Source organism: Parambassis ranga, chromosome 14 (assembly GCF_900634625.1).
Source record: "Parambassis ranga chromosome 14, fParRan2.1, whole genome shotgun sequence".
Classification (NCBI taxonomy): domain Eukaryota; kingdom Metazoa; phylum Chordata; class Actinopteri; family Ambassidae; genus Parambassis; species Parambassis ranga.
This window is the reverse complement of record NC_041034.1, coordinates 6,783,845-6,809,668: the sequence shown is the minus strand read 5'-3', so window position 1 is coordinate 6,809,668 and position 25,824 is coordinate 6,783,845. Positions and strand designations below refer to the sequence as shown.

The window sequence follows — 25,824 nt, the reverse complement described above, 5'->3', positions numbered from 1 at the left end:
GAGAGCGTCATCATACCTCCTGTAAATCCCCCAAAGATTACAGCATACAGTAAAGAGGCAAGCTCAAGCAAGTCCACACAAGCCCACAGACATCTATCTCCTAACACTACTGACTTTCAATGTCAACACTGTTTAAGCTCTGTGTATTATAAAAAAGCTGTTCACCTGTGGACCTTTCATAAAATAGATCAAGAAACAAAGAGTGATGAAATGCCTTAAGAATAAAGTTTATTATATAAAGCTTATACAAATGTACCAAGCTTTGATAATAAAGCTCATTACAGACAGATATTGCTTCTTTGTCACACAATTAAATCAACATAAAGTGGCAATCTATGATTTTTACTTGCACAAATATGAAGTCGCAAATCTGCTGCCAAATAAGGTAAGAATATGATGATTGATTTTTATTAAAGTCCTTATATTCACAGTAATATAAACTGTAATATAAAATATAACAAGCAATGCTCACTTTTAACATGTGTTACATCACTCAGCCGGGTATGCAGAGCAAACATTTAACTGACTCATCTCTGAGAATGCGGTTCAAACACACACCTGTAATTACCACACATCCTCACAGGCGCTGGAACAAAATGGAGACTGCTACTTTTACTCACTTAAATTTGGTGTCTTCCAACTCTACACAATGCTGTCATTACAGAGGCTTGATGAATGTTTAAGCAGTAAGTAACACTGTCATTTGTTAGCGCTCCAGCAAGGAACAGTCAAACACTGTGAACGCCAAGTCCTGTAAAAATGAGACACCAGAAGTCACATGAGAGTGAATCCATTGACCAGCTGTACATACACACATGTACAGGCCATTAAATTAACCTAAATTTTCTGAACTCTAACCCTTCGTCGACACACCACTGCCCCCGATGTGTCTGACTTCACACATCAGGTGAGCAGGATCACACGTCCACAGAGCACAGCATTTTTTTTTCCATAATCTGCATCACAAACCTGCTTAATCCTGCAAAATCACCCACTGAGTGACCCATTAAACTGCTGTCAGCTTGTTTTTAATTATTATTATTTCACGTCAGGCTGCCCAGGTGGCTCATATATGGGAGTCTGTTGGGAGTGCTTGTTTCATTTCTGAGAAAGAAAGTTTATTGTTATCATTTCTGCTGTGTATTTGGACGTTTTTCTTGTCTTACCCCGTGACATTTCTGCGACATGATGTAGTAGAGCTGTCTCAGAGTGACGCCCAGCTTTCTCACTTCTCTGGTGTAAGCACAGCGGCGATCTCGCAGGCCTTCCACCAGGGAGACGTAAGTGCTCATTTTGTGCATCACACAGGAATTCTGTCAGGAGTGACAATTAGTGTCCCTGTGTGTGATTTACAGCAGCTGAGGTCTGAAGTACAAACAACACCAACTCAGCTTGTATTCAATGTTAAATTAAATCAGAGTACTTTTTAAGTTTTGTTATGAGGATTTAAAAACATACTCACATGGACATCAAGGTGGAGATCAGGCAGGTGTGCCATGCAGTAACTCTGGATAAAATGTGAATTGTCTTTTACCATAAATGCGCTGTCAAATTTGAACAGAATATATGATAAGGATTGATAAATAAAACTGTAACACAGCTCCTGACTTACGGTTTCAGGGTCCCTCTTCAGATCTGCTGCCCACTGGGTGAGCTCTTGTGCCATGTGCAGCACCTTGGTGTAGCATGTCGGTGGGTAGAAAGGGTAGCTCATCACCGGCAGGACCAAAACCACAACAGCAAGCAACAAGTGGTTCAATATCGCCATGATTCAGGGTCACCTATTGTACTGCAACTAACCAGGAGCCTTTTTTTCTCTACAATGCAGCCACGTATGCATGGGGACGGATTTTAACACACCCTTTTGTTTACTCCAAAATAATCATGCAACTGCAGAGGTCAGATGATTCGATGAGCCTTTGTGTGAGATTGGTTTGGTCTGAGGGCAGCACAGGAAGATACACAGCATGTGTAGCAGTGGAAGACAGTGAAGACGGATAATGGACCTCAAATTTTGTGCACAAATTAAGACACAAAACAGAATTTAAAAAAAAAATACTTGTTTGATTTTTGTTAGACAATTGTCCTCAGATATAAAATACTTTCAACAAACAATTCAATAAGTGTTTACCAAAATTAAACACCAGATGTTAAAAAACTGATATTAAGATTGAAGTATTGATAACTAATACTATTTACATACATCTCTATATAACTGTGTCTGGCTGCTGTTAAACTGTCATTTTCTTTTCTTCCACTAGATGGGGCAAAATCCACAGTCCCATAGTCTCCACACCTCCCTCAGTGCTTTCAAAAAGAAAACTGTATCCGTCCTTAATGTAAATCTAGATGTAATAAAATCAGGACTTAATTATGACGGATTCTCTTTCTGGACAAACCAGGACAGCACTGCCACATACTGCATCCTCATGCGTGATTACTCCGTCTCTGTCTGGGTGTGATATGACACGGCCATCGCTCACTGCATCAAAAAAGCACACTTCCTAATGCTGCCAACTGCCCAATAAGGATTGGCCTGGGTTTGAGTGATACTCACCTTTCACTGAAGAGTGAAGAGTTGGAGGTCTGCCCCCCCTCCCCCCCTCTGCATGAAGATGGATGACCCACACTGAGTGTGTCTTGGCATGACAAAGGCATAAAAAGGAAGAAAATGTACAGTGTGCACTGTAAGCATATTGCTCATCACCCCCCCCCCCCCACCCCACTCCCACCGCTCAGCTGTTTGACCTTGGCCTGCTCAATTACAAAAAGGGGACACAGGTGACCATGCAGGCCTCATAATGAATGGGTGTAGTTTACAGTTAATAGCTTCAGAAGTTAATATATGACTGGACTATAGGAATATGCACCAAAACGCTGAGTAGAATCCAGCACTGCAGCACATATTCTGGGAATTTCTTCTCATTTTAAATGTTGGTTGTCTAGGAAACAAATGAATCATACTCTCTATCATGTTTTACTGTGCTTCACATTAAAGTAGTTTGCCAGGAAACCTATGATTCAAATAGGTTGAATACTAAGTACCTTGATCAAAAGGATGACGATAGTAACTGTTGGAGTCATTCATGACTCAGTATTAAAGCAAAAAATACCAAATATAAAAGTTCATCGTCATCACTTTTATCGAAATTATTGATATTGATGAAGTCAAAATGTAACATAAAGAACAGTGTACTAATAACAATGTAGGGAAAATACCATAAAACGCAGTAAGATACACAAGTGGTCCCTGAATGAGCGTTTAGCATATATTGTTCTCCCTGTATAATTACTATTTTACAGGCTATTATGAGGCAGCAGGCTATAAAGAGACGCCAGGCTGAACCAGCTTCTCCACAAACTGCCTTCCAGACATAGCATCTCAAAGTGAACTGCAGGGGTCGCTGCTCTAAAGATGACCTCTGGCTTCATGGAGGCCAGTTAAGAGGGGGAAAATACCCCATTCAGACATATTTATTTATTTTTTGATTATTTAATCCAAGTGCGTAAAATGTATAGGACACTGTCACATCTCATTCTTATAACCTGTGTGTCCTGACTTTAAACTTTTGATTCTCTCTGTCTGTGACATTTCAAAAATATGATGTCCCTATAAAGCCTTTAACATGAAATGTATTTTAACTGTGGAGACGCATTAGGCAACTTTTCTTTATTTAACATGCGTAAAAGCCGCCGACAGGGACACCTCAGCCTCACAGCTACAGCGGATCAGCCGGTCAGTCTTATGAAACGTGCCTCTCCAAACGCGCGGTGGTGGCCAGCGCATTATTGTTCAGGCGGCGATGTGGAGGTCAGTCGCTCATCAGTGCAACGTGCCGAGCAGTTGTCCCACTAAAGCTCTCTCCTTTCCTGTGGGTTGCCTTTGTCCTCCAGAAACAAACACGCACGGGATTTCGCATTGCACTCTGTCGGTGCAAGTCACGTCTCGTTGTGTTGGTTCCATTTTTTTTTTTTTTTTTTTGGTTTTTGGTTTCGGGTGGCAGGTGTCCCCGGTGCGTCGTCGTCCGGACAAAAAGTGATGTTTTGAGCTGCACTGTTGCTCCGCTGTCGCTTCGCATCCCTGCAGCAGACTGGGCTAGAGATGGTCCAGCGTTCAGAGGTAGGTGTCACCACAGCTGCCCTGCATGGATGCAGACAGAGGGAGGGGGGGTACTTTCCATTCAGCGCATGTTTCCCCCCCCACATTTGATCAGATAAGAGCCCCGAGCCCCATGTCCTCTGCGGGGGTTAGCTCAGCACTGCGGCGTCCCGCACGATAGTTTTTTTGAATATTTCATTTAACCCACGAGTGATATTTAAACATGCCGTGGTGACCTTATCACGCAGCGTGGAAATGACTTTCATTAAGGAGGTTAATGCTGCCGGTTTACCTGCTTACATCACTTATAGATCCCATAACTCTTTAATCTTACTGTAGACAGGCCCATTGACTTCAACAGGGAACTGGTGATTTTATATCATATTTGTGTACAGTAAGGCAACTTAAATATTCTTTGTTATACACTAGAATTCTTAATGGATGCCTATCTAGAACGGTGGAACAAAAACTAGGAAGTCATGAAATGTCACGTCCTGAAGAGGGCAGCCTGTGAGGGATTCCATTTACAGTACACATCATCATCCAACTATAAATCAAAAGCCTCCAATTTTGTGCTCCCTATGAGAAAACAAACTGTGCCATTCATCACATGCACTGCAGACAGAGCTCCTGTGGGGTGTGCTTTTGATTAAAATGTAAACATTCAATAATTGATAAATGACAGACAAAGGAAGGAAGGAGAGGATGTAGGAGAGATGGAAAAAAAGTAGTAATGAAAGTGTCCTTTGTTTCAGGAATCAAGCACATTTTTCTTTGTAGTATGTTCAAAAATGTACTTCTCTCCTCCCTCTTTCTCTCTCCGTCCCTCCTTTCCTCTCTGGAACGGCGGTGTCATGTTTTCCTGCCTCCTCTCACAGGTTAGGCTCTCAGTCAACAGAGGGTCACAGCCACACACATCACCCACCCTCCTCCTGGCTGGCAAGAGTCTGTCGTCTGCCTGCATTCATCTGAAGACAGACAGGAAACGTGCACTGTAGTGGTACTGCCTACTGTGTGTGTGTGTGTGTCACCACTTCAGTGCTTTTAGTGTTCCCCCAAGCTCTTCGCTGTGTGTGTGAGAGATCAATGCTGAAGTGTGGCTGTGTCAAGGTGCAGAGTTAAGAGGAAGACAGGACCTATTCAAAGTCAGCAAAACGGAATCCAGCACGTGAGACTGTGTGTGTGTATATATATATACACAGTGTGTGTGTGTGTGAATCTAGTTGTTGACTAGGCTATGAGTGCGTCTCGGAGGGAGAGCCGTTCGATGCTGAGTTGAGTTGAGCACAAGAGGAAAATCTGTAAGAGGAGGAGCAGCCATGGGGCTCGGACAGTCCAGCAAGGCTCCGGTCACCGACGACACAGATGAGGGTGAGTACATTAAAACATTCATAATTCGTAACAGACTTTTTGTTTGTTGTTTCTCTACTTTTGTTGCTCATATTTAGGTAAAATTACACCTAAAAGGACACAGGCTGTGAGTCATTCATCATATTATTTGATGTTTTTTGGAGATATTCATAATTTCTGACCAAATTTGGTGCACTTACAGTTAGTTATTGTTTGAGTCCCCAGCACTGAAAAAAAAACGGGGGTGCCCCTTGAGTTTTGTCCGTCTGAAGGCATTTCATTTTAATTTTGTGTGTAGGTCTTCAGAATTTTATTATATTTTCATCCAGACTGATGGCAATCAGGATCAAAGAGGAGTTACTGCCCCGATTGGCCAAGCTCTTGGTTTGAATTCATTTTCTTTTTCTTTGTGCCCGGAGTAGATAATACATTGTGATTTTATTGATCTGAGTCAGTCCCTGAAATTAATTCCACCCTGGCTGCGTCCCAAAGACTTCAAATAAGTCAGTGTTACATGAGTCAGTGATTTAGTCGGAGGTGAAGTGGCTTTCCCAGGATGTTTTCTGTTTGTTTTTGTTGTTATTTCTTTCTTTAAATTTGAATTATTCGACATCATAGGAGACAATAAATCATAATGACTTTGCATGCTGATGTATGAACTTTGTGGCACTTCATTATATTTTTCTAACTTCAATCTCTCAAATTTCTTTCAAATGAAATCTGTAATTTTCTTTTTTTTCAACTAGAGGCAACCTCTATCAAAGCTGAAGCCATTATTCATGGTTAACCTTGGAGCTTAGTCATCTGGCGTGCTGTTCTGGAAATGTCACTCATAACAGAGCTCCTCTGAACTCCCAGTTAATGCAATAGCGCACCATCTCTGACCTCTCTCGCACAACAGCGTGGGCGACTTCGCCGAGGGCAGGGGGATAATAAAGATGTTGTCTTTGAATTAGACCAAAACAAAAAAAAACAAAACAAAAGCGCTGCTCAGAGGAAGCAAAGTAATCCCCTCGCTGATGGAACTCACGTCAGAGGCAGAAAGGGTTCTCCGTCTGAGGTCACAGGAACCTGATGGGTGTTCCTCGACTTTGTTTTGATTGCTCGACATTGCAGCATTGGCTATTATTTCACTACTCCCAAGGTACCTGGGATATACAGCCCATAAGAGGGGAGGGAGGAGAAGTGTGGAGATACAGACATGAACACAAATATTGACATGTTTTTATTAAAAAATCAATTCCAATGTATGCATAGATAATGCACTCACTCGTATGAGTATCAATAAGATGCAAATTGAGTCTTCGCTTTACACTTCAAGAGCATCAGAGGTTACATCAAGGTGATTTTGGCCACAGGGAAGACATTTATATCTGCAGGAAACATATACGAAGGCTGGAATCAAAACCTCAGAGGTCTTCATCCATAGAACCAGAAGCATGGCAAGAGGCCTATGCTAAGCTATAGTTTTATTCATTGACTGCCTGGCTGTCAACATGACTGACATGAGGTTAGAATTACAGATTCTCTAAAGGAAATATAGTTTTGGTTTAGTTATAGTTTTCTGGATTTACATTTTATGGTTCATACTCAACCCATATTAGTTGATTTACACAGAGGTGTGTGCGTGAAGGTGAACTCTTGTCAAGACATGTTTATCTCCTCAGAGAGTGTGGTGTGTTCTTCACGCGTCACTCATGTGCCACATATGTTTACCACTTTTGTGCGAGCAGGAGACTTGGGTTAATGGACGAGCCCTGTTTACTGCTCACCATACTTTATTCACACTGCAGCGACACATGGACCCACGGGTTCTGTTTCAGTCGTCAGAGCGACGGGGGTGAATGCTGATGTTCCCACACGGATGGGTCTTTGAATGATTTACAAGCTTGTATGTCAGAGAAATGAGAGGAAGTGACTCAGGAAAAAAAAAGAAACAGAGGGGACATTATGTCCACAATGAGCCGGCTAATTTTAAAAATCATTGACATTTTTGAAATATTAAAAACTGGGCGTCATCCAGTGAAAGTTGAGACAGGCTCATGCTCTGTTGCATCTTCGCTGTGTGTTATCGGGATGCTTGCTGTGATCACCTGCAGTATACTTTTATAGTCCTCCACTTCTGTTGTCACAACTGAAAAAGCACTGAATGTCAATTGATTGTAAAATAAATGCTACTTGTTACTTGCTTGAAGTCAAATAAATAGTTTATTTTGCCAAAACATCATAGTATAATGTCTCCACAGAGCACCAAATGTGCGATGATGTTAAATATACACATTTACAGAAGCAGCCAGGTTGGAACAGCTCAGACAGAAAATTCTAACATATGGTACAGTCACACAGAGAGTGCATGAGATCAAATTGAACAAGGCCGATCACTTCAATCCAAACCGATTAGCATGTGTCAGTCAAATTCAAATCGACTGGGAGATGAGTTCCTCAGTCAGATGATTTCCTCAGCTGGTTTGAGCCATGGAAAGGCTGTCAATTCCACTCATGTGCAGACTTCAATCATTACACGCTCTGTTACTCATCTGTCCATCATTTAAAGCAGCAGATTAAACCAATCAAAGATCTGCTGGTAAAAAAATGACTCCCCCACCTTACCCTCTCTCTCTCTCTTTGCTCTCCCCTCTTATCCCCGACCACAGCTGTGTTTCTGAAAAACCCATCAGGACAGAATCTTCAAGTAGCTCAGCAGGAAAATGAGCATGTTTATCAGAAGGGTGTGTACATGTTGAGTTGATAAATCGGCATGTGTAAATCTGTGTAAATGGCTATATGTAGTCAGAATACTCTGATAATATGATTGCTTTCATGGGCATTTTCAGACTCTGGAAACTTATTGGAATCAATAAGTTCAAGGTGATATAATGTATGTTTATATAATGAGGGATAGTAGACAGCAACTTTCTGCACAATGCTTTAAGGCTTTAAGGGATAAGGCTTCCCATCCAAAGGCTTTCCATCTCCAAGATTCTAAAAACCTATTAAATTTACAAGTTTTAGTGGATATGTGTTTATTAATTAAAGCATAGTGGAAGGCTGCTTCATTATTTAAGCTGAAGTCAAAGATTAAAAGATTAAAATGCTTTTAAGACAAATACGACCTCCATGAGGTAGAGAAGCCTTTGAGATGTGACCATCCAAAGCTAACATTTTGTTGGTCAATGGTTTGAGAAAATTACAGGAGCCCACAGCATTTAAAAAGGCCAGGACCTTCATGAAATTGCTCTATCACATACATGGAAGTGGTCCACTGTTGAGCTTGTCAGCAAAGACCTTAGGTATGGATAATAACTTGCCTCTGTTCCTCTGTCAAACATAATAGTTACAAAGAGAGAAGACAGCAACAACAGTGCTCCTCTTTAAACAGCATTTAGGACGCCATGATTGATGTGTTGTGTTCAAGAAACTTGAAAGAAAAATGAGGTTTCAATTTTTAAGGAGACTTAAATGACTCATTTGTTTACATTCTTGCAATCAGTGTTTTGCTGGAACCGGTCAGCCAAGCAAAACCGGCAGAGAAGCTTGTTGCAGATTGGATTGCCTTGAATTAATAACATTTTTAATGAAGCATTGTTTTGCTTAACAATAAAAGAAAAATAATCTTGACGAATACGATTTGCTTTATAATTGTGCTTGCAATGTGTTGCCTCATATGGACCGTATCAGTGCAGGTTGTGTAAACAATCCAGCACAGATAGTGTGAGAAAAGGAAGTGCCAGTGATACGTGACTAACAGAGCATAACATTAACTGTCACATCCAATAGATCTAGTGACTGCAGGCAGAGCATGTGAGTGAGTCAGTGTGTGCTGCTGCACAAAAAGGCAGGTTATGTTTTAAGTCAGGAGTATATGTCCAATAAATGTGTGTATTTCTGATAATGACTATGAAAGCCACTGTGAATGTATGTGCCTACGTGTGTGTGTACGTGGCCAGATGAGTGCAAAGAGTGGGCAGCAGCTGTTCCATCCTCGGGGAAACAGCAGAGAGGGAAAACCTTCTGTCCTGGTTGTCATGGCAGCAAGAAACAAACAGTCCCATCCGCTTCCAATTGGCGATAAATGTTGCTGATAAGTGGAGGAGGATGAGAGATAGGGAGTTAAGCTCTGCTTTAGGTTGTGTGTGTGTCTGTGTGTGTGAGTGAGACACAGAGTGACATAATGATAAAAAAAATAAAAGGCTAGAGGACAGGATGCTGCAAATAGTAGAGCTAAAGAAATGTATTTTTGGATGTTTAGAAGAAACATGCTGTTTTCATAGAAGCCATCCTTGTGCTGAGGGCTATTCCAGCTCCGTGCCATATAATGTCAGAGGCTTCTGGTTGCCTTGGGGACCTCCATCTGCTTCAGCTTGACTGGCGTATTGTTCAAATGAGCTAAAAAAAAAAACCTCTCACAACTGTAGCTGGTCTGACACTTGACATTTAGCTCTTTCAGATTATAATGCTTCGATGGCCCAGTTTTTTCTCCAAAGATCTCCACCTCTTTGGGTGTTTTTGATCTAAAACCTGTAACACATTTATATACATTTCCCCTCCAGAAGCCAGTGTTAACAGTTCAACCTCTTTTCCAAATGGTTTAATGTTGAGTGACATGTTTCTTTCTGTTGTTGTTTTGTGTTATTTAAACTATAACGGTTCATTTTTTTTCCCCTTTGTTTGCCCCCACAGTCAATTTCGACCATTTCCAGATCTTGCGGGCAATAGGAAAAGGCAGCTTTGGAAAGGTAAGTGCTTGTTTGCAGCTTCAGCATTACTGAGGAAATGCTATTCAGTTTCCTATTGACCTGTCTCAAAAGCTGCTACAACTTAAGAAGACGCCGGTTGAAGGCCCGTAATTTATTTACGTAACAATAGTAACAGTGTGGCAGTCAGTAAAAGCAGCCGTAAAGGTGCATTAATGAGTGAACAATGTAGTGTCTAAGCTAAGTGTTGGATGTAACAAAACTGAAATTACTCTGGACTGAGGCAGGGCAGGGATAGTTTACAATCATCAAAAGCCAGAGCACATAGAACAGGTAGGCAGCTGTCATAACTATAAGATTCTCATAAAGTTAAGTTAAGTTAAGTTTGCTGGCGACTACTTGTCTGTCTGTTGCATTTTCCTCTATGACCCTTTCTGTTGCCTGTTCTACGCATGTGGATTATATCTGGATTCCATTTTTGACTATTTGGTGTGTCAGTTATCATAGAAACAGTTAAAAGGACTCAAATTGTTGTTGTGTAACAAATTTACAAGCCAAAGTTCCCCATCATGACCATATAATTTCCAATGACCCTCTATATAAAAGCCAAATGAGTCCAGTAATCAAATTCGCATGTGGGTTAAAGAACAGGAAAAACAAAACAAAACAAAAAACAGATTATAGTCACCAGGGTCTGCAGATCTCGGATCACCCGGTTGATCTTGGATGTTTTAAGTAAGGAGAACTGGCCCCTTCCAGCATAAGTTACAGCATAATAATGATGACAAATAATACTATATCATCTGTCTGGCCAACAGTATGTTATTGTCATAAACAACAGTAAAGCCTTCGGGTTTAATTTGCTTGTGAACAGCCAGCGAAAACAAATCTGAGGTGATAGCATTCGCACTTGGTGTTAAGCCCTATAGTGCCGAGTAATTCAAAACAGCACGTGTAAGCACATATATAGATGCGCACTCACATGCATTCATGGAGCACAGCATCACCGCACAATCCCAACAACAGATAAGCAGTCTAATCACAGTGGATGGCAAGCTGTTCAATGGGAGGAGTGATGTGATCAGGGTTTGGCTGATTAACTGTGCCAGCTGGTCCACAGATCAGTCTCTTAGATAGCAGTAATCACTGGCTTATTGACGCTTGTAGCACAGACGAGCATGGCTACAAATAAATATTAGGTATTACACCTCTGCTTATTACTGTATGCATGCATCTATTCTCAGCCCCCACTGTCGAAAAGGGGGGAAATCAAATATAATGTATATCAGTTTTGTTTGAAATTATGCACACAGTAACAAGTTCCCAGGATGCACTGGGGGACATGTTGTGCATTTTGATGTCCGTTACACTGTTTTGAAAGAACTCACTGTGTATGTGCTGACATTCACTAGCCCTTGTAATGAATGCTAACATGATGCTGTCTATCTTTAAATGCAAAATATACTGGTGTGAAAAGTTAGATGTGTTAGGAGAAGATTAAATTACTGATCACACAGATTAAAGACAAATCCTCTCCTTCGAAAGTTTCCTTTGACCTTGTTAGATGGACAACATTTCTGGTTATTGCAGGAATGTTGCAACATGTGTTCATGTATCACATGCAATAAAAGCTGCACACTGTGTGGATGATGCCTGGCTGCATTTTAAATGTTCTGTTTTCAAAAAATACAGCAGCACAGTCTTAGAAAATGGCCGATCATGTAAACCACAATAACAAGATCAGTGACAAGTTGGAAAGTGCCCTATACCCAGCAAAATGTAACATGAGGTTGATATTTTAGTTCTTAACAACAAAACATGTGCATGTTTTTTTGGCCACATGTCTATGGGAGTCTCATGGGACTTGTCGCCATGGTAGTTGAAAACACAACTACAGGAGGGAACAGTTTTCCTTGTAAAATGGGTTTAATGTGACAGATTTGTTTAATTTAAGAAAACCATAGTCTTTTCCCTAACCCATTAGTTTTTAATGTCTAACCTTAACCAGTAGGTTTTAATCCTTAACTCCAACTATGAGTGAAAACAAAACAGCTTGCAGTGTCAGGGGAACCTGAACCACAGACCCCTGAGTGAAGGTCCGCTGCGCAGCCATCAACAACTTGACTAGTCGGGCAGTACAATCATGTGACATATCCCCTTAGCATAAATATAATGTGTTGTATTAACAAACAAATATGGTGGGTTTTTTTTTCTAAAACCTCAGTTAGTCCAGGAACTTTTCAACCACCCTTCATTGCTGCATGTTGATATTTTGTATTTAGATTCAGTTTTCATTTTGCATGTGAACTGTTCACTGCCTACAGCAGTATGTCTATTTTGCACACTAGTTGAGTGTTTCCTTGTCTGATCTTTTCAGGTCTGCATTGTCCAAAAGAAAGACACTAAGAAGATGTACGCCATGAAGTACATGAACAAACTAAAATGCGTGGAGCGGAATGAAGTGAGAAATGTCCTGAAAGAGCTGCAGATCATGCAGAACCTTGAACATCCTTTCCTGGTCAACTTCTGGTGAGTCACAATGTGAGATGTGAAGTGTCTGCATGCTGTGAATAAAGGACAGATCCTCGACATGTTAAATATGTATGGAAGAAGCTGCTGTTGAAATCTTAAGCACCCTGCCTGAATGTGATTCACTTCCGCAGAAGGCTTGTGTTTCTTGTTATGAGCAGCAGTTTGATTGATTTTGTTGCACACTCTTTGTCACTCGTTTTCATTGTATCCGGTCCATTAAAACATTGAGGGCACAGACACAAAAAACACACATCACCTATTAAAAAAGCCTCCTACACAGCCTTGGGTAGCAGATTCATTCTGACAGGTGTTGACCACTTTCAAAAAAAAAATCTCACAATCCTCCATCTACATCATCTCACCCTTTGAAGTCGCTAAAAGGAAAATATAGTTTGCTCACTGATCCAAGCTGAACTTTCATGGGTTTCTCTCTTGGCAGTTTCATGTTTGCTTCAGTGCGTTTTGAGGAAACCTTTTCAGGAAGCCCGTTCAAACCGTGAGCGCTAATCTAAGGTGACTCATCAGGTACTCTTAAGCATCTCATTCATCATAATTTGAAAGCCAGAGTTTACAGAGCACCAGGAACCGCACTTTTGAGATGCCTGATAAGTATGGCTTGTTAAGTCTCCCTCTGAAAGGCATCATTAATTCTTGATAAGCACTCCTACTCTGCAACATTTGAGAGGAGCCATGCTGGTTTTCTGTCTAACTGAATAGCAGAGAGGAGGGCATGTCTGTCCAAGCAACAGCCTTAATCCTTGCAGCCATTAAAAAAACAGTTCAATGAATTATTGTTAGGTATCTATCCTCTGGTTTCAGTTTATCTACATTCAAGCTCCCTTTGGCAGAATCAATAGCTATCATTTAATTACTAATATAAAGGAAACAAATGTTCTCTCCTTGTGGGACAGCATTGAAAAAAAAGAAGGGAGGATAGAAAATGACAGCGATATTCACAGAAAGGAAGGAGTGGAAAAAATAGGGAGAATTGCAGTGCACAGACTCATCAGACCCACAATGGCCGTGCTTGCTTTCTTGCTTGATTGCATGCTGTGATGGACAAAAAAAAAAAGACGTTAATGCTGCTGGCAGCGTAAACCCCCCCTGTGTGGGGGTGATTTCCTCCAGAGATGTGCTTGGGTCAGCGCTGTGCCCACTCGCCCACTCTCTCTCTCTCTCATTTTTGTCTCTCTCGCTGTGTTGAGTTGGCACAAGTTATGATTGTCCTGAGGTAAGCGATGAAGGTCAGACACGGGGAGAAATTACCTGCAAGCATATGAATCGCACTGAGCCAGCGACAAGCAGAAACCCGTACCCCTGCCTGTCGTCTCTTCTTCCTGCTCTGTCCTCTTTTCAGTCTCTCATCTTCTCTCACCTTCCACTTTTTTCCCCCCTCCTCTCCTATTTCCATCCTCCACCACCTGCTTCACATCCTTTTCTCTCCTCTTGCTGTCACTGCACTTGCTACAGGGCCTGACCTCAGATGTCTATCTCTATGCAGTGTGCAGCCAAACAATGGTGCACTTTGGACGACAGGAGCAACAAAAGCTTTTTTTGACTTCCAAACAAGTTATTTTCTATCCATAAAAAACAGGAAGTGACTTTGAAGAATTTGTTGATGTGTCAGCACCAGCGGCACTTCCCTTGTGTGTCTGCAAGTCCCACTCTGTAAGGGGAGCCCTTATTGGCACTAAGTTGACATAAGGGCCGACTCACACTGTATCAGACAGAGAGAGGGAGAGAGGTAGATAGACAGACAGGTAGCATTAAGATTCCTTTCAGTTATGCTGTCTGTTTAACTGTGGATTTCACAGTTGATTTGTTTGTTGATGGAGGACAAACCTCTTCCTTTTTGAAGTTTGGTGTGATGGATGTGTTGAGTGCAGGCCGTGTACATATTAGTTTAGCTACAAGAAAACAGTATAATGCAGAAATAATTCCACAGACTGCAAACGTGTCATTTGGTAGAGTCATAATGCAACATTTTCACATTTAGTTAGATGATTGAAAGCTAAGTTCAAGCCACTGCCAAACAAGTTCACACAAGGCCAGGTACACCTCTTTGTATTTCACATCAGAGTTTTAAATCTAGTGTCTGTGCTGACATTCCTATTATCAACTACACACATTAATCAGCAATGACTGGTTTGTAGAGCACACAACAGAGGCTCAGTAGGCTACAACAACTAGGAGAATGGCAGAGCTTCTGCTTGAAAAACATGTAAACTCTGTTCTCCATCAATATGTTGTGAGAATGCTACAAGTTCTGGACATTTCAAAGCTCTGTTCTGTAGTAGATCAATAATATTTCAAGGTTTCTAAGACAGGTATAGAAATAGTAAATGCTATGGCTATACTGTTTTCAAATTTTTGAATTTCCCTGAGGGACCTTCCCAAAGGGATTAATAAAGTATATGCTATTTTATTCTATTCTATTCTAAATTTCATCCAGTTCAACAGAAAATCACACCAGTGGGACTCTGTGTTAGCAAGCTAGCAGATCCCTGTCTGTCGTAGAGACTGTGGAGTGAATGCTTAAAATAAAATAATTTAAAAATAGGCTTGTGTTTAGTATTATTTTTTTCTGTACAGCTTAAGTGCACTGTAATAATACTCACAGGCAAACTTTGGGACAGCTGCTGCTCGCATATGACATAACGTGCTATTGTAAAAAGTAACTGTACTGGAAACTGTCAAAGGAAAAGAAGAGAAACATTTATAAAAGTCTGAAACATTATGTAGTAAAAGCTTCACTTGCTTCAGGGAGTACTTCTTTTGCTCACTTCTTATGTAATCTTACAAAATGCATTATATTTCTGTTGCCAAGCATTCAGTGTTATTCTCCATTCACATGTTGTTTTATTCTCAGACAACCAAAGAGCCATGCCATAATGTCCCAACAAGGCAAGGCTTCTCTCAAAAAACAGGAATCCTGAGAGCAGGGGCTCCTCCAGAGTCAGTGTGGACTCCAACCATTGTCTATTTATGTCATAAATTTAATTAGAAATGACTAGAGTCAGGTGGGGCCCCCTTAGGGAGGTCTCCTACTGCCATTGTAAACTCTTTGCAGTAAGTGTAAAGTTTTTCGACCTTTGGGGGGCTTCTGACTGCCCTGGGGCTCCATGCATTTCCCTGACTTGCCTGCTCACATCACTCCCTGATAGAAAAGGTTTAATCAAGCTGACACGGAGACACTGCTAAAAGAGCTGGAAAAGCTAAGAAAAGCTTAAAAGCTCCATCACAAGTACAAAATAGTAAGGACTGCTTGTACTTAAGGTGCAAACAGTATCCTTTATCATCTGCAAAATATACATACCACATCCTTATTTTACTTTTAACACTGCAGACACTGGCAAATACTAGAAACAGGCACTTCAGCATGTCAAGTATTTGGCCTGATGTCAAGGTGACCTGGTAAAATGAAACATCACAGAATCTGAGCAGTCAAGAGGGAAAATGTAAGAAGTAAGAAACCGACACAACAAGACCAGGCTAACTATCAATCAAAAAGTAAGGTTTTGAATAATACTTGCATATATATGTCTTTGTTAAAATGGATTTGCTTTGTTTGTGTGTATTTTTTGCATGACAATACACGGTGCATGCTCGAGGTGACACAGTCTGATAAGAGCTGTCAGTCAAAGGGAGGTGTTGGGAGGAAGGTCGGAGGGCTGTCGGCATCGATCTAACATGTCACAGCCTCAGCGGCTGGCTGGCTGTGTCCATTTCAGCAAAGATGCTGCGGTCAGATGTGAGATGTGTGTCTGTGGACGTTCGTTTTGATTAAGCACTTTATGACTGAGATTCACAGATTTTTTTATACTGTAGCATCCCACATATTGATCAAATCTTGACCACTCTGTAACATTTACCCTCCCGTTCTGTTGCCACCATGTCATTCCATGACCTCTTTGGGTGATAAGCCAAGATCATGTCTGTGTGATGTCCATTTACTCGGACAGTGCTGACACAGAACATGCATGTAATGAACTGTATAACTCATATATATGTACCTTATGCAAGAAACATATCCATGGACCCCTCACCTTAGTTAATTTATTATACTATTTAAAATGAGATTTTATGCTGAAGTGTTGCAGCTCGAGGGCCTGTCATGGTGGATTTAGGGTCTATAATTTTCCATAAGCAACAGAAATCTCTTTAGAAACTTCAGCAGCTTTCATATTATTGTGTATTGCCTTACACGCCACGACTGTTATTTTGACAGAAGGGAAAAGGGAGGTTTTTTGTAAGAACACATTAGCTAGTGAGCCCCTGTGGTTTCTCAAGCCTTCCATTACTGAAGTGGCCTGGGGTGCCTGTGCCTCTAAAAGCTCTGTGCAGGATGCTCTCCCATCAGACTCACTGCCTGGAGGCCACCAGGAGGTCACATTGAAATACATGTGTGACATGAGCCGAGATACTGAACGACGGACGGAGTAAGAGAAAGGACAAGAAGAGAACAAGTACTCTATGGAGAGACCAGGCTCGATGCCAGGGAGGCTAATGAAAAGTCTGCACCATTTCAACATAGTGTACAGGTGCTAATCTGGAGTCTGAAATGCTGGTTGAGGCATCAAGCAACAGCTGCTAATGGATGCTTGAGGACTTTGTGTTCTGCCTGTTTTTTCAGTCCGCTGCAGCTGCACAACACAAATGGCTGGCTGATTACATCTGTTCATCGCCATGCTCTAATGCAGTTTATAATATCCATTTTACCTATAAGAGTAACGCACATAAAATCCATGCAAACTTGACATTCCTGCAAGCTGTGAAGCAGTAAAATCAAACATGTTGGTAACCACTTGAGGCTGGATCCTAAAGTGAGCCAATCCACCTGACTTTACCCATCTTTACAACAGAAATACATAATCAAAGCATGGTACAAAAACTGTTTTTGTCTGTATGGACAGCTTCCCCTTTAATCTTTTGCCATGAGAGGTTCCCTTTTTATAGTTTTCATGTAAAATCTTAACTTAAAAGTGCAGCTTTAATTCTGAAACTGGCTCTATTACATCACATTGGTATGGTTGTCATAGCCATAGTAACTCAGGTAACCTATGTGACCCAAAGTCTACCTGTGACGAACATCTTAATCATTGCCATTTCTAATTCATTTTGACAGCAGTGGCAGCAGGGCAGCCGAGACCTCATTCATATTCAAAAGGCTGCAAAGTACCATGACGCCATGGTCAGAGAGCAAGAAACACAGAGAGAGAGAGAGAGAGAGAGGGAGAGACCAATTTGCACTTTTAAGTAGAGAGCAGATTAGCAGCAGGTTAGGTAGCTCCAGAGAGATGTTGCTGATTAGCAGCTGTTAAAGTACTGTATGAGTAGCACAAAGATTGGACTTGTGTACAGAATACTGGTGTGTGTGTGTGTGTGTGTGTCTTTAAGGCCGTTTTGTTCCTGAGCAGCCATGTGAGAGATAGCAAGTCGGTCAGCGTTGTTTGCTTTGAGGACAACAATGACGGCTAAGCCCATTTTGAGTTTTTACCACTTTGGCTTTTTGATGGAAAGCCTAGTGGGACAGAAAACACAGAAACCTCAGTCAAGCATGAGAGCTGGTTTTCTACCCGATTAAACTGGTTTCACAGAGGACTCAAGTGTGATATCGATTGACCTAATGGCCTTTCTGTCTCCCCTGAAAAGCAAGCAAATCATTATTTACTGTATGATTGTAATGTTTATATGTTGCATCTACTGCAGATCTTACTACACTAGAGAAGACAGCCTTTTCTTGTATCACCTACTTTAGCAATTAAATAAATAAACTGCTGTTTTCCTGGGAGAGGCTGCTGTTTCTTTGCCAAGGAAAAGAGCAATTAATGTCCACTCTTTGTCTCCTAAATGCTTGTGACAGCAGCCGCTTAGATTCTTTTCTGCTTTAAGTAACTCTGCTGGGTTAGTAGTATTTACATTGTGTGTGTGTATGTGTGTAACTGAGGGGACAAAGACAGCTAATAAAAAGATTAATAAACAGACAGAGTAAAATGGCTTGCTGTTTGCAGCTTACCTTGTTTTTAGCGTTGTTTATTCGTTCAATGATCTGTTCAATACGTCACCTATGTCCTGTTTTGGCCATGAACAGTGTCAAAAAACACATAAATAGCTTAAAACGTGAGTTAAAGTGCACAAAACAGCATCAAATAACATACAGATTGCTTAAAACCTACTTTCCACATCTACAAGGGGATATAATCCTACACTTATTTATCCCAATTACATCAAGATGGCGCTGTCTCAGGCAGCAGCAGCAGCTTCCAGTGTGATGCTGTACTTTTTTCTTTCATTTTTTTATGTGTGCTGCTGGATCTACAACCTAATTTCCCTACAGGGATTAATAAAGTAATTCTTAATCTTAAATGTTTGCTATTTTTCTACAGTATATAGACATACAGTATCATTGTGAGGAATATTTGACCATATATGAACATTTTTACCACAAACTACTAATCTTATCAAAGTGAAGCCTTTCTTTGATATTTAGGGGGATATAATGATATATATATATATAGAGTCAAGGTTTGATCTGGGTCTTTCTTCTGAGTCATGTCATATATTATTCCAGTTCTTACTTTTATCTTTACACACACACACACATACACACACACTGAGTCACTCTTCTGCTTCAGTACTTTCTGCCTTTCTGTACATCTAATGTCAGCAGCTTGAGCTTCAAGCAGATTTAAGTCTTTGTCGGCTCCCCATGCAGTTTCTCACCTTTTGTGTCGCAGCTGCAAATTTGCTTCATGATTTGGAGCCATCGAAAGTACTCTAACTGTATCTATGTAACTGTTTTATGTCCTCACAGCATTAGTAATGGAAGAGTATAAAGACACACACACACGTTCAGGCCCATTAACCAAAAACTTGGGTGAACCCTTGCATCTGCATGTGTGGCTAAGTAATTGCTGCTTGTCTGAATGATTGATAGCATCTTCCTTCCATTCAGCCGTATTACAGTGCATTCACAGGTCTTATTTCTTTTTTTCTTTAAAAGCAATACTTTTTTGTATTTTTTTGCAGGGGACTGTTTATTGATGTGCTGTGTGCGTGATTGTGCATCTGTGAGTGTTTAGGTTAGTGACTCATGACTTCTTTTTTTTTTTCCAGATTATTTTTAAAAAGCATGTACCTCATTGAGTGTAATGATGAATGTGCCATCTGAAGCACCTGAGACCTGAGAAGAAAGATATTATTGCACACCTCACGGGTCCTTGTGACTTTGTGCGTCTTCTTCTTACATATACTCTTTCCACACTCTGGAGGCAATCAGATGTTAAGTGGTCTCAGCATTATCTGAGCTTGAGCAGACAGTTTGGAGTCAGCTCAATCAATCCCTATCCATCCACTGCAAAAAAAGCACCACCTCTAGTTTATTATTGAAGGCTCCAGAGAGAAAGCAGTTTACCAATGTGGCAAAAAAAACTACCTTTGGTCATTTAGCATTGAACCAAGATGATAGTCCAGCAGAAACCTCTGTGGACGGTTACTGAGACCACTGAAAGGTGAAATTACAGCTTAGATTAGAATGGTGCTGCAGCTGAACAGATTCACGGTCAACCTCAAATTATATACAAGGTTTAAACTTCTAGATGTAGGACACTGCGTTGTGCACAGAGCAACGCTTCAGGTGTGTTAGAAATTGACTAATTATTTTTGTTATTATTTTTGCACAATTAGCTTTTGCATAATTAGTTTATTTTGAGAGTCAATGTAATTAGCTCTTTGTGTAGAGGGAGAAGAAAAAGAAAAAAGGTACAGCCCTGCTGGCAATCTGAAATCAATAATTTGTGCAAAAGCTTCTCAAAGGGTGGCACAGCTGATGCAGGCCTGCTGTGTTATGATGATTGATGGGAAGATGGATGACCACTAGCTGCAATGATGATGGGATGGAGACTGACCCAATAGAACCATGTCATGTGGAAAAAAAGAGCCAGGGTAATCCGTTAGTGGATCACTAATATCAAGACAACAGCACGTCTTTGCTGACTATCTACTATATATATAGATATATATATAGATATATATATCTATATATATATATATAGATATATATATAGATATATATATATATATATATATATATATATATATATATATATATATATATATATATATAGATATATATATCTAGTTCTAGGATTTCTAAGGATTGAAACAGACGACTAATAAAAAACTTTAATAGTTCATATAGTCTTATAGATATAGATCTTGTCAAAGAAGTCAAAAATGTGTCTTTCACAGCCCCTTACACTTAAGATAAAATGGAATGTTTGCCTCATTAGACTTGAAGACATGATAATGAGCATTGCCTCAGGCATGACAGAGCCAGCATGTAGGTGCTCCCCCTGCCATGGTAAACACTGTGATCCTTCTGCTTAGTGTTAGAGCTGCAGCTGTTGTTGGAGGTATTTGCTTGTAAAGGATCCATTGTCAATACAGAACGTCAGGACATTTTTGCAGCATGGGCTTTCATGTGACTTCTCGGGGTTTTCTCTGACATTCTTTTTCTTCTTGCTGCTTATTGTACTTCTTCTTCTCTCCACATTTACCTTGCCTGCAGTGTAAATTTGTTTTTCCTCAACTTTTCTATCACCAATCTTGTTTCCACTTGTTTTCTGATTTCCACTTCTCCTGTTGTGATTGCTCATCTCCCTCTTCTCTCCAACTCCTGTTCATGGGTTTCCCACTGCCTGGTTGCCCCATCATCTTAACTTCGGCTTGTCTCTTTTTTTCACCCCACAGGTATTCCTTCCAGGATGAGGAGGACATGTTTATGGTGGTGGACTTGCTCCTGGGAGGCGACTTACGCTACCACCTGCAGCAGAACGTCCACTTCTCAGAGAGCACGGTCAAGCTCTACATCTGTGAACTGGCCCTGGCTCTGGGATACCTCCGCTCCAAGCGCATCATACACAGGTGAGGAGTTTTCTCTTTATTCCTATCAGTTTGATGGTTTATGGTTATCTTAGCAGATAACATAAAACAAACAGCTTATTGTTGGTTTCTGCTTACTGCCTTGTTTTTTCACCGTGTAGTTTAAAGCCTCTTGTTCTCTTCTGCTTGGCTGTCCACTTATATATAATTTCTAATATGAAGGAAAGGTCAGGATGTGTTGACATGAAGGTCACACCTGACACAACAGTTTACCCTGAGCTGCAGACTATGACTGTCGTGAATATGCTGCCGTGTTGATGCCTTATTTAATTTACAAAATGCAGGTTAAGTGCTTTTTAGGCAGAAATATCTGCTGCTAAGGCAGAGCCATGAGCTCACAGGGCCAAGAAAAGCATGGCTACTGCCAGATGTTATTATTTTAAGTTGTTGAACTGACTGAAAGTGCTTAGGATATTCCATTACAGCTGAAGGTACTGCCAAAATGCAGTCCATGAACTAAGTTAGCAAAATACCAACTTTTTCTCTTTTAGCTCAGAACATGACAGACCTGCCTTGTTCATGTAACAGCAAAGAAGTCGAACATAAAAAGCAATTTTGACCAATGCTACTTTTTCTTCCTAATTGCATAATTGCTACTGTGCTTTTTTCCAAACCTGCCAGTGTGGCATGGTTAATTTTTACCAAGGGTGATGAGAGGTCAGTGTGGGCGGCTGTGCACAGAATTTCAACATCAGAGTCTAGAATTTGAATCTTTTTTTGTGGTTATTTGCTGGGATAAAGAAGTTATCTACCTCAATTGCAGAGAAGAAAACGGTAAAGTGTTTTACTGTTGTTTTCCCCACTGGAGCTGTTAAAGATGCTTAATTATTTCCTGCTGTCCTGACTTAATTGGACTTTCCTCTATAACAATAACTGAGGCTGTGCAACACAAATGCAATGCCACACTCAAGCCTGTGTTGATCTCAGTTTCACTTCTGTAACAAAATAAAATTCAACATGTCCTCATGAAAAAACACCACATTGGTCTAATAATACGTCTACCAGATGCGACACACGGTTATGTTCTATTCTGTGTTGTGCTAGTGTAACATAGCGTGCTAGTCCCATCTGATCATGGGACCAATTCATTGCATTTAAACACATTTTAAACATACACCATTGCACAGTTGTCACTTTCAGACTTGTCCATGCCCTCATGAACATATAGAGATGCATAAAGCTGCTTACATGATTACATCATGACACGACCCTCCACTTCTTACGACTGCACATTTTTGCATTTTATCATCATAAAACAGAACACTCCAGTGATTCTTTTAACACTGTACAGGGCAAAGGTGATGATATAACACCTAATTTGCACCAGATATCATAACTATTTGGAACCAAACGTTCTTTGATGCACCAGCTGCCTATCACAGGCCTAGTTTAACCAATCAGACTGCTTCTTATTGTCACTGGCATTAATGCCTAAACTCCTGCCATTACTTCATCAAAGAAAGCAGGTGTAGATCATGGTGATTGGTCACTAAAACAAACCTTATTATTGTGATTTCACATTGAAATTATAAATACTACCGAAAAATCTAGTCTGTCCCACCTCTAACCTCGTTGGAGTTTGTATCCTCAGAACAAGCTATCTATCTGTCAAAGATGATTTGGAACAAATTGCAGACAAACACAGAAAATAGTCTTCTTGACAGCTAAGTTAGAACACTCAGCATTCTTCATTTTTATGGATTTTCATGTGGAATTCAGTGTCAGAGTGGATTGATAGATTTGGTGGAACAGATATTGATTTGTTGAGTGATGGACAGCAAAAACACCTAAAAAACCCACTTTCTACGCAGGTTAGCACTCGGACTTACTCCTCCAATCTGGTGACTGAGCAAAGAGGTGAACATAGAAATAGAGGCCATCTCAGATCATGACTAATAGGAAACATCACTGCAAGCGAGAACACTAATTTATCAACACCCCCAGATAACAAATTACACCATTTAACGTTAAGCAGGCTACTTGCTCTTGTCCATGCTCTCCAGCCTCCACAGGAACTAGAGAAGAAGAGGAATAGATGGGCTGGATTAATAATTTGCTTATTCATCCAGTCCACTGGGAGATATGAATATTTAAATTATGTTTTCTATTTTAGTCCCGGAGAGGACAGTCTTGCCACTCGATGTGCAGGTGTTGGGGGCGTTTGTTTAGATGGAATCAACATCTTTTCAATCTGCATTCATTAGCTTCAAATAGGAAGAGGAGCTGAAAGTAACTCTCAGCTCATCTCTATGGAAATTGAATATATAATTTCCTTCCTCAGATGTGGACCGGGTGACTTTGGTACGGCAAGTGTGACAGCATTTGAAGCCTTCAGAATGTGTTTGTATGTATGCGTGTGTGTGTGTGTGTGTGTGCACCTGTCAACAGTGTTTATGTGAATGCAGGATGTACATATTTCTGGCTGCGTTGGTCCTGATTTTACTGATAAGGATAATGAGGTTATGTGATGACGGTAATGACATTAATTGCATGCGACATGATGATGTGGTAATTGTGCGAGTTGCAAGTTTTATCATGTGTATGACAGGATGTGCTAGTGATAGTTTTTTTCTATATGATGGCTCGGCATCCACAGAAGCGTGATTAAATGTTAGTCAGACTAAAATCAGGGTGTATTTTACAAAAAGATCAGGACACGTAAGTTACAAAATAAGAAAAACAAACAGAAATATTACTTAAAATATCACAATTTGTACATATAAAACAACAAGCTTAAAGTAGTACCAATTAGTCTTGAGGCCTGGAACTTGCAGATGTAGGACATTGTGTTAAAATGTGTCCTATTTCTGTAAAAATTTAGACACAGTTTGACTGAAGTAACGGCAACCATCATGAAGATCTCTCTGTATCTATTCTATAATCCATGAAAACAGCAGTGATGACAGCAGCATGTTAAGTATTGCTTATTATTTTCAACAATGACCTCTGGCACTTGATGATGCTGTATGGCAAGTATACCGCTAGTAATCTCATGAGAGCCAGGACAGAGCAACAATGGGATTAATAACAGTTCAGTTCATCTCAAATGGAAAATAGAAGGGAAGGCAGAAGCATCATGGGACATACCGCTGACGAAGGTGGAGGTCTGTGTAATTTCACTGTTCCATCAAATGGAAAAGAATTTTACTGTATTTATTTCTTATTATAAGGATTGGCTACCTCAAAACCTATATCAGAATCAGAATCAGAATCAGAAATACTTTATTGATCCCAGGGGGAATTGCTTTCATTCCAGGCGCGTCATGTATACTCAAAAAAAAACAGGTTAGAAATATAAAATGTGGTAAAGTAGTAAGAGTAAAATAAAAATAAAACCTAATAAATTCTAAACATTAATAAACATTCAAGTAAAATCCAGGCAAGTGAAGACTGATAGTGATATATAATACAATATATAATAAATATAAATAGAGTGGTTGACAGATGGTCAGTTAAAGGCCTGTATACGTCATTTCTGCTTGTCTGATCCCGAAGTATCCCAACAACCTTTTGACACTGGATTAGGGAGAGCTGTGTCCAACCGATTCTGTAATTTCCTCAAATCTACACCCACGTGTGGAGGTTAATGCTCTGAGGTTTTGGCCATTTTGGGTCATTTTACCCATGTCTCAGATCTCTCAGAGAGAAATTAAAATTTGGTGTGTGTGTAATGTTACACAATGTAAAAACTGACAGTGAAACAGAAAAAAAAACTTTCTAGGTGTGTTTGCTTTTATGAAACTTTGCATTTCAAGGCCTCAAGTAACAAATACAAAAATCATTTGGGTGCTTTTCCCGTTGCTCACAACTGAACAACCCCCATAGGGTTCAACAGTATTGCATCTTTCCCTCCTTTTATTCACATTTGAGAGCAGTTGGAAAAAAATATAAACAGTAAAATGGAATCTAAATGTGTGTAAATTCACAATATCTCGCCACATTTTGTGTCACACTCCGGTGACTCTCATATATCTAATTGAAGAATAGTTAGTGTTTTAACATGAAGCTCTGCAGGGATTTTAAATTATTAACAACAGACTGAGTCTCAATTAGATGCCATCTTCTGAGACCTGATGACTCTCTGCAAACAAGTGGAAAGATAAATGGCAAGTGTGTGACGGGGGATAACATGCGTACGTGTGTGTGCATGTGGGTTTTGTGGTTGTGGTGGTTGTGTGCAAGGTTACCTCACCACAGTCTCTTTGA

General features: G+C 40.3%; 2 protein-coding genes across 2 annotated transcripts in view; one reads left to right on the top strand and one right to left on the bottom strand.

Moving 5' to 3' along the window:
* Positions 1–614: 614 nt before the first annotated feature.
* cytl1 (cytokine like 1) lies at positions 615–1,849 on the bottom strand. Its single transcript, XM_028422212.1, has 4 exons — positions 1,613–1,849; positions 1,463–1,507; positions 1,167–1,313; positions 615–751 (listed from the first exon to the last, which is right to left on the bottom strand). The coding sequence occupies exons 1-4, from the start codon at positions 1,766–1,768 to the stop codon at positions 707–709; spliced, it is 393 nt and encodes a 130-aa protein (XP_028278013.1). The 5' UTR covers positions 1,769–1,849; the 3' UTR covers positions 615–706.
* Positions 1,850–4,036: 2,187 nt separating this feature from the next.
* Positions 4,037–25,824, top strand: part of stk32a (serine/threonine kinase 32A) — a 45,957-nt gene continuing 24,169 nt past the window's right edge. The window contains exons 1-5 of the mRNA XM_028422348.1: positions 4,037–4,120; positions 4,978–5,470; positions 10,130–10,185; positions 12,521–12,672; positions 21,427–21,600. Of these exons, the coding sequence (XP_028278149.1) occupies positions 5,419–5,470; positions 10,130–10,185; positions 12,521–12,672; positions 21,427–21,600 (434 nt within the window). The 5' untranslated portion in view covers positions 4,037–4,120; positions 4,978–5,418. The remainder of the gene's footprint in view (positions 4,121–4,977; positions 5,471–10,129; positions 10,186–12,520; positions 12,673–21,426; positions 21,601–25,824) is intronic.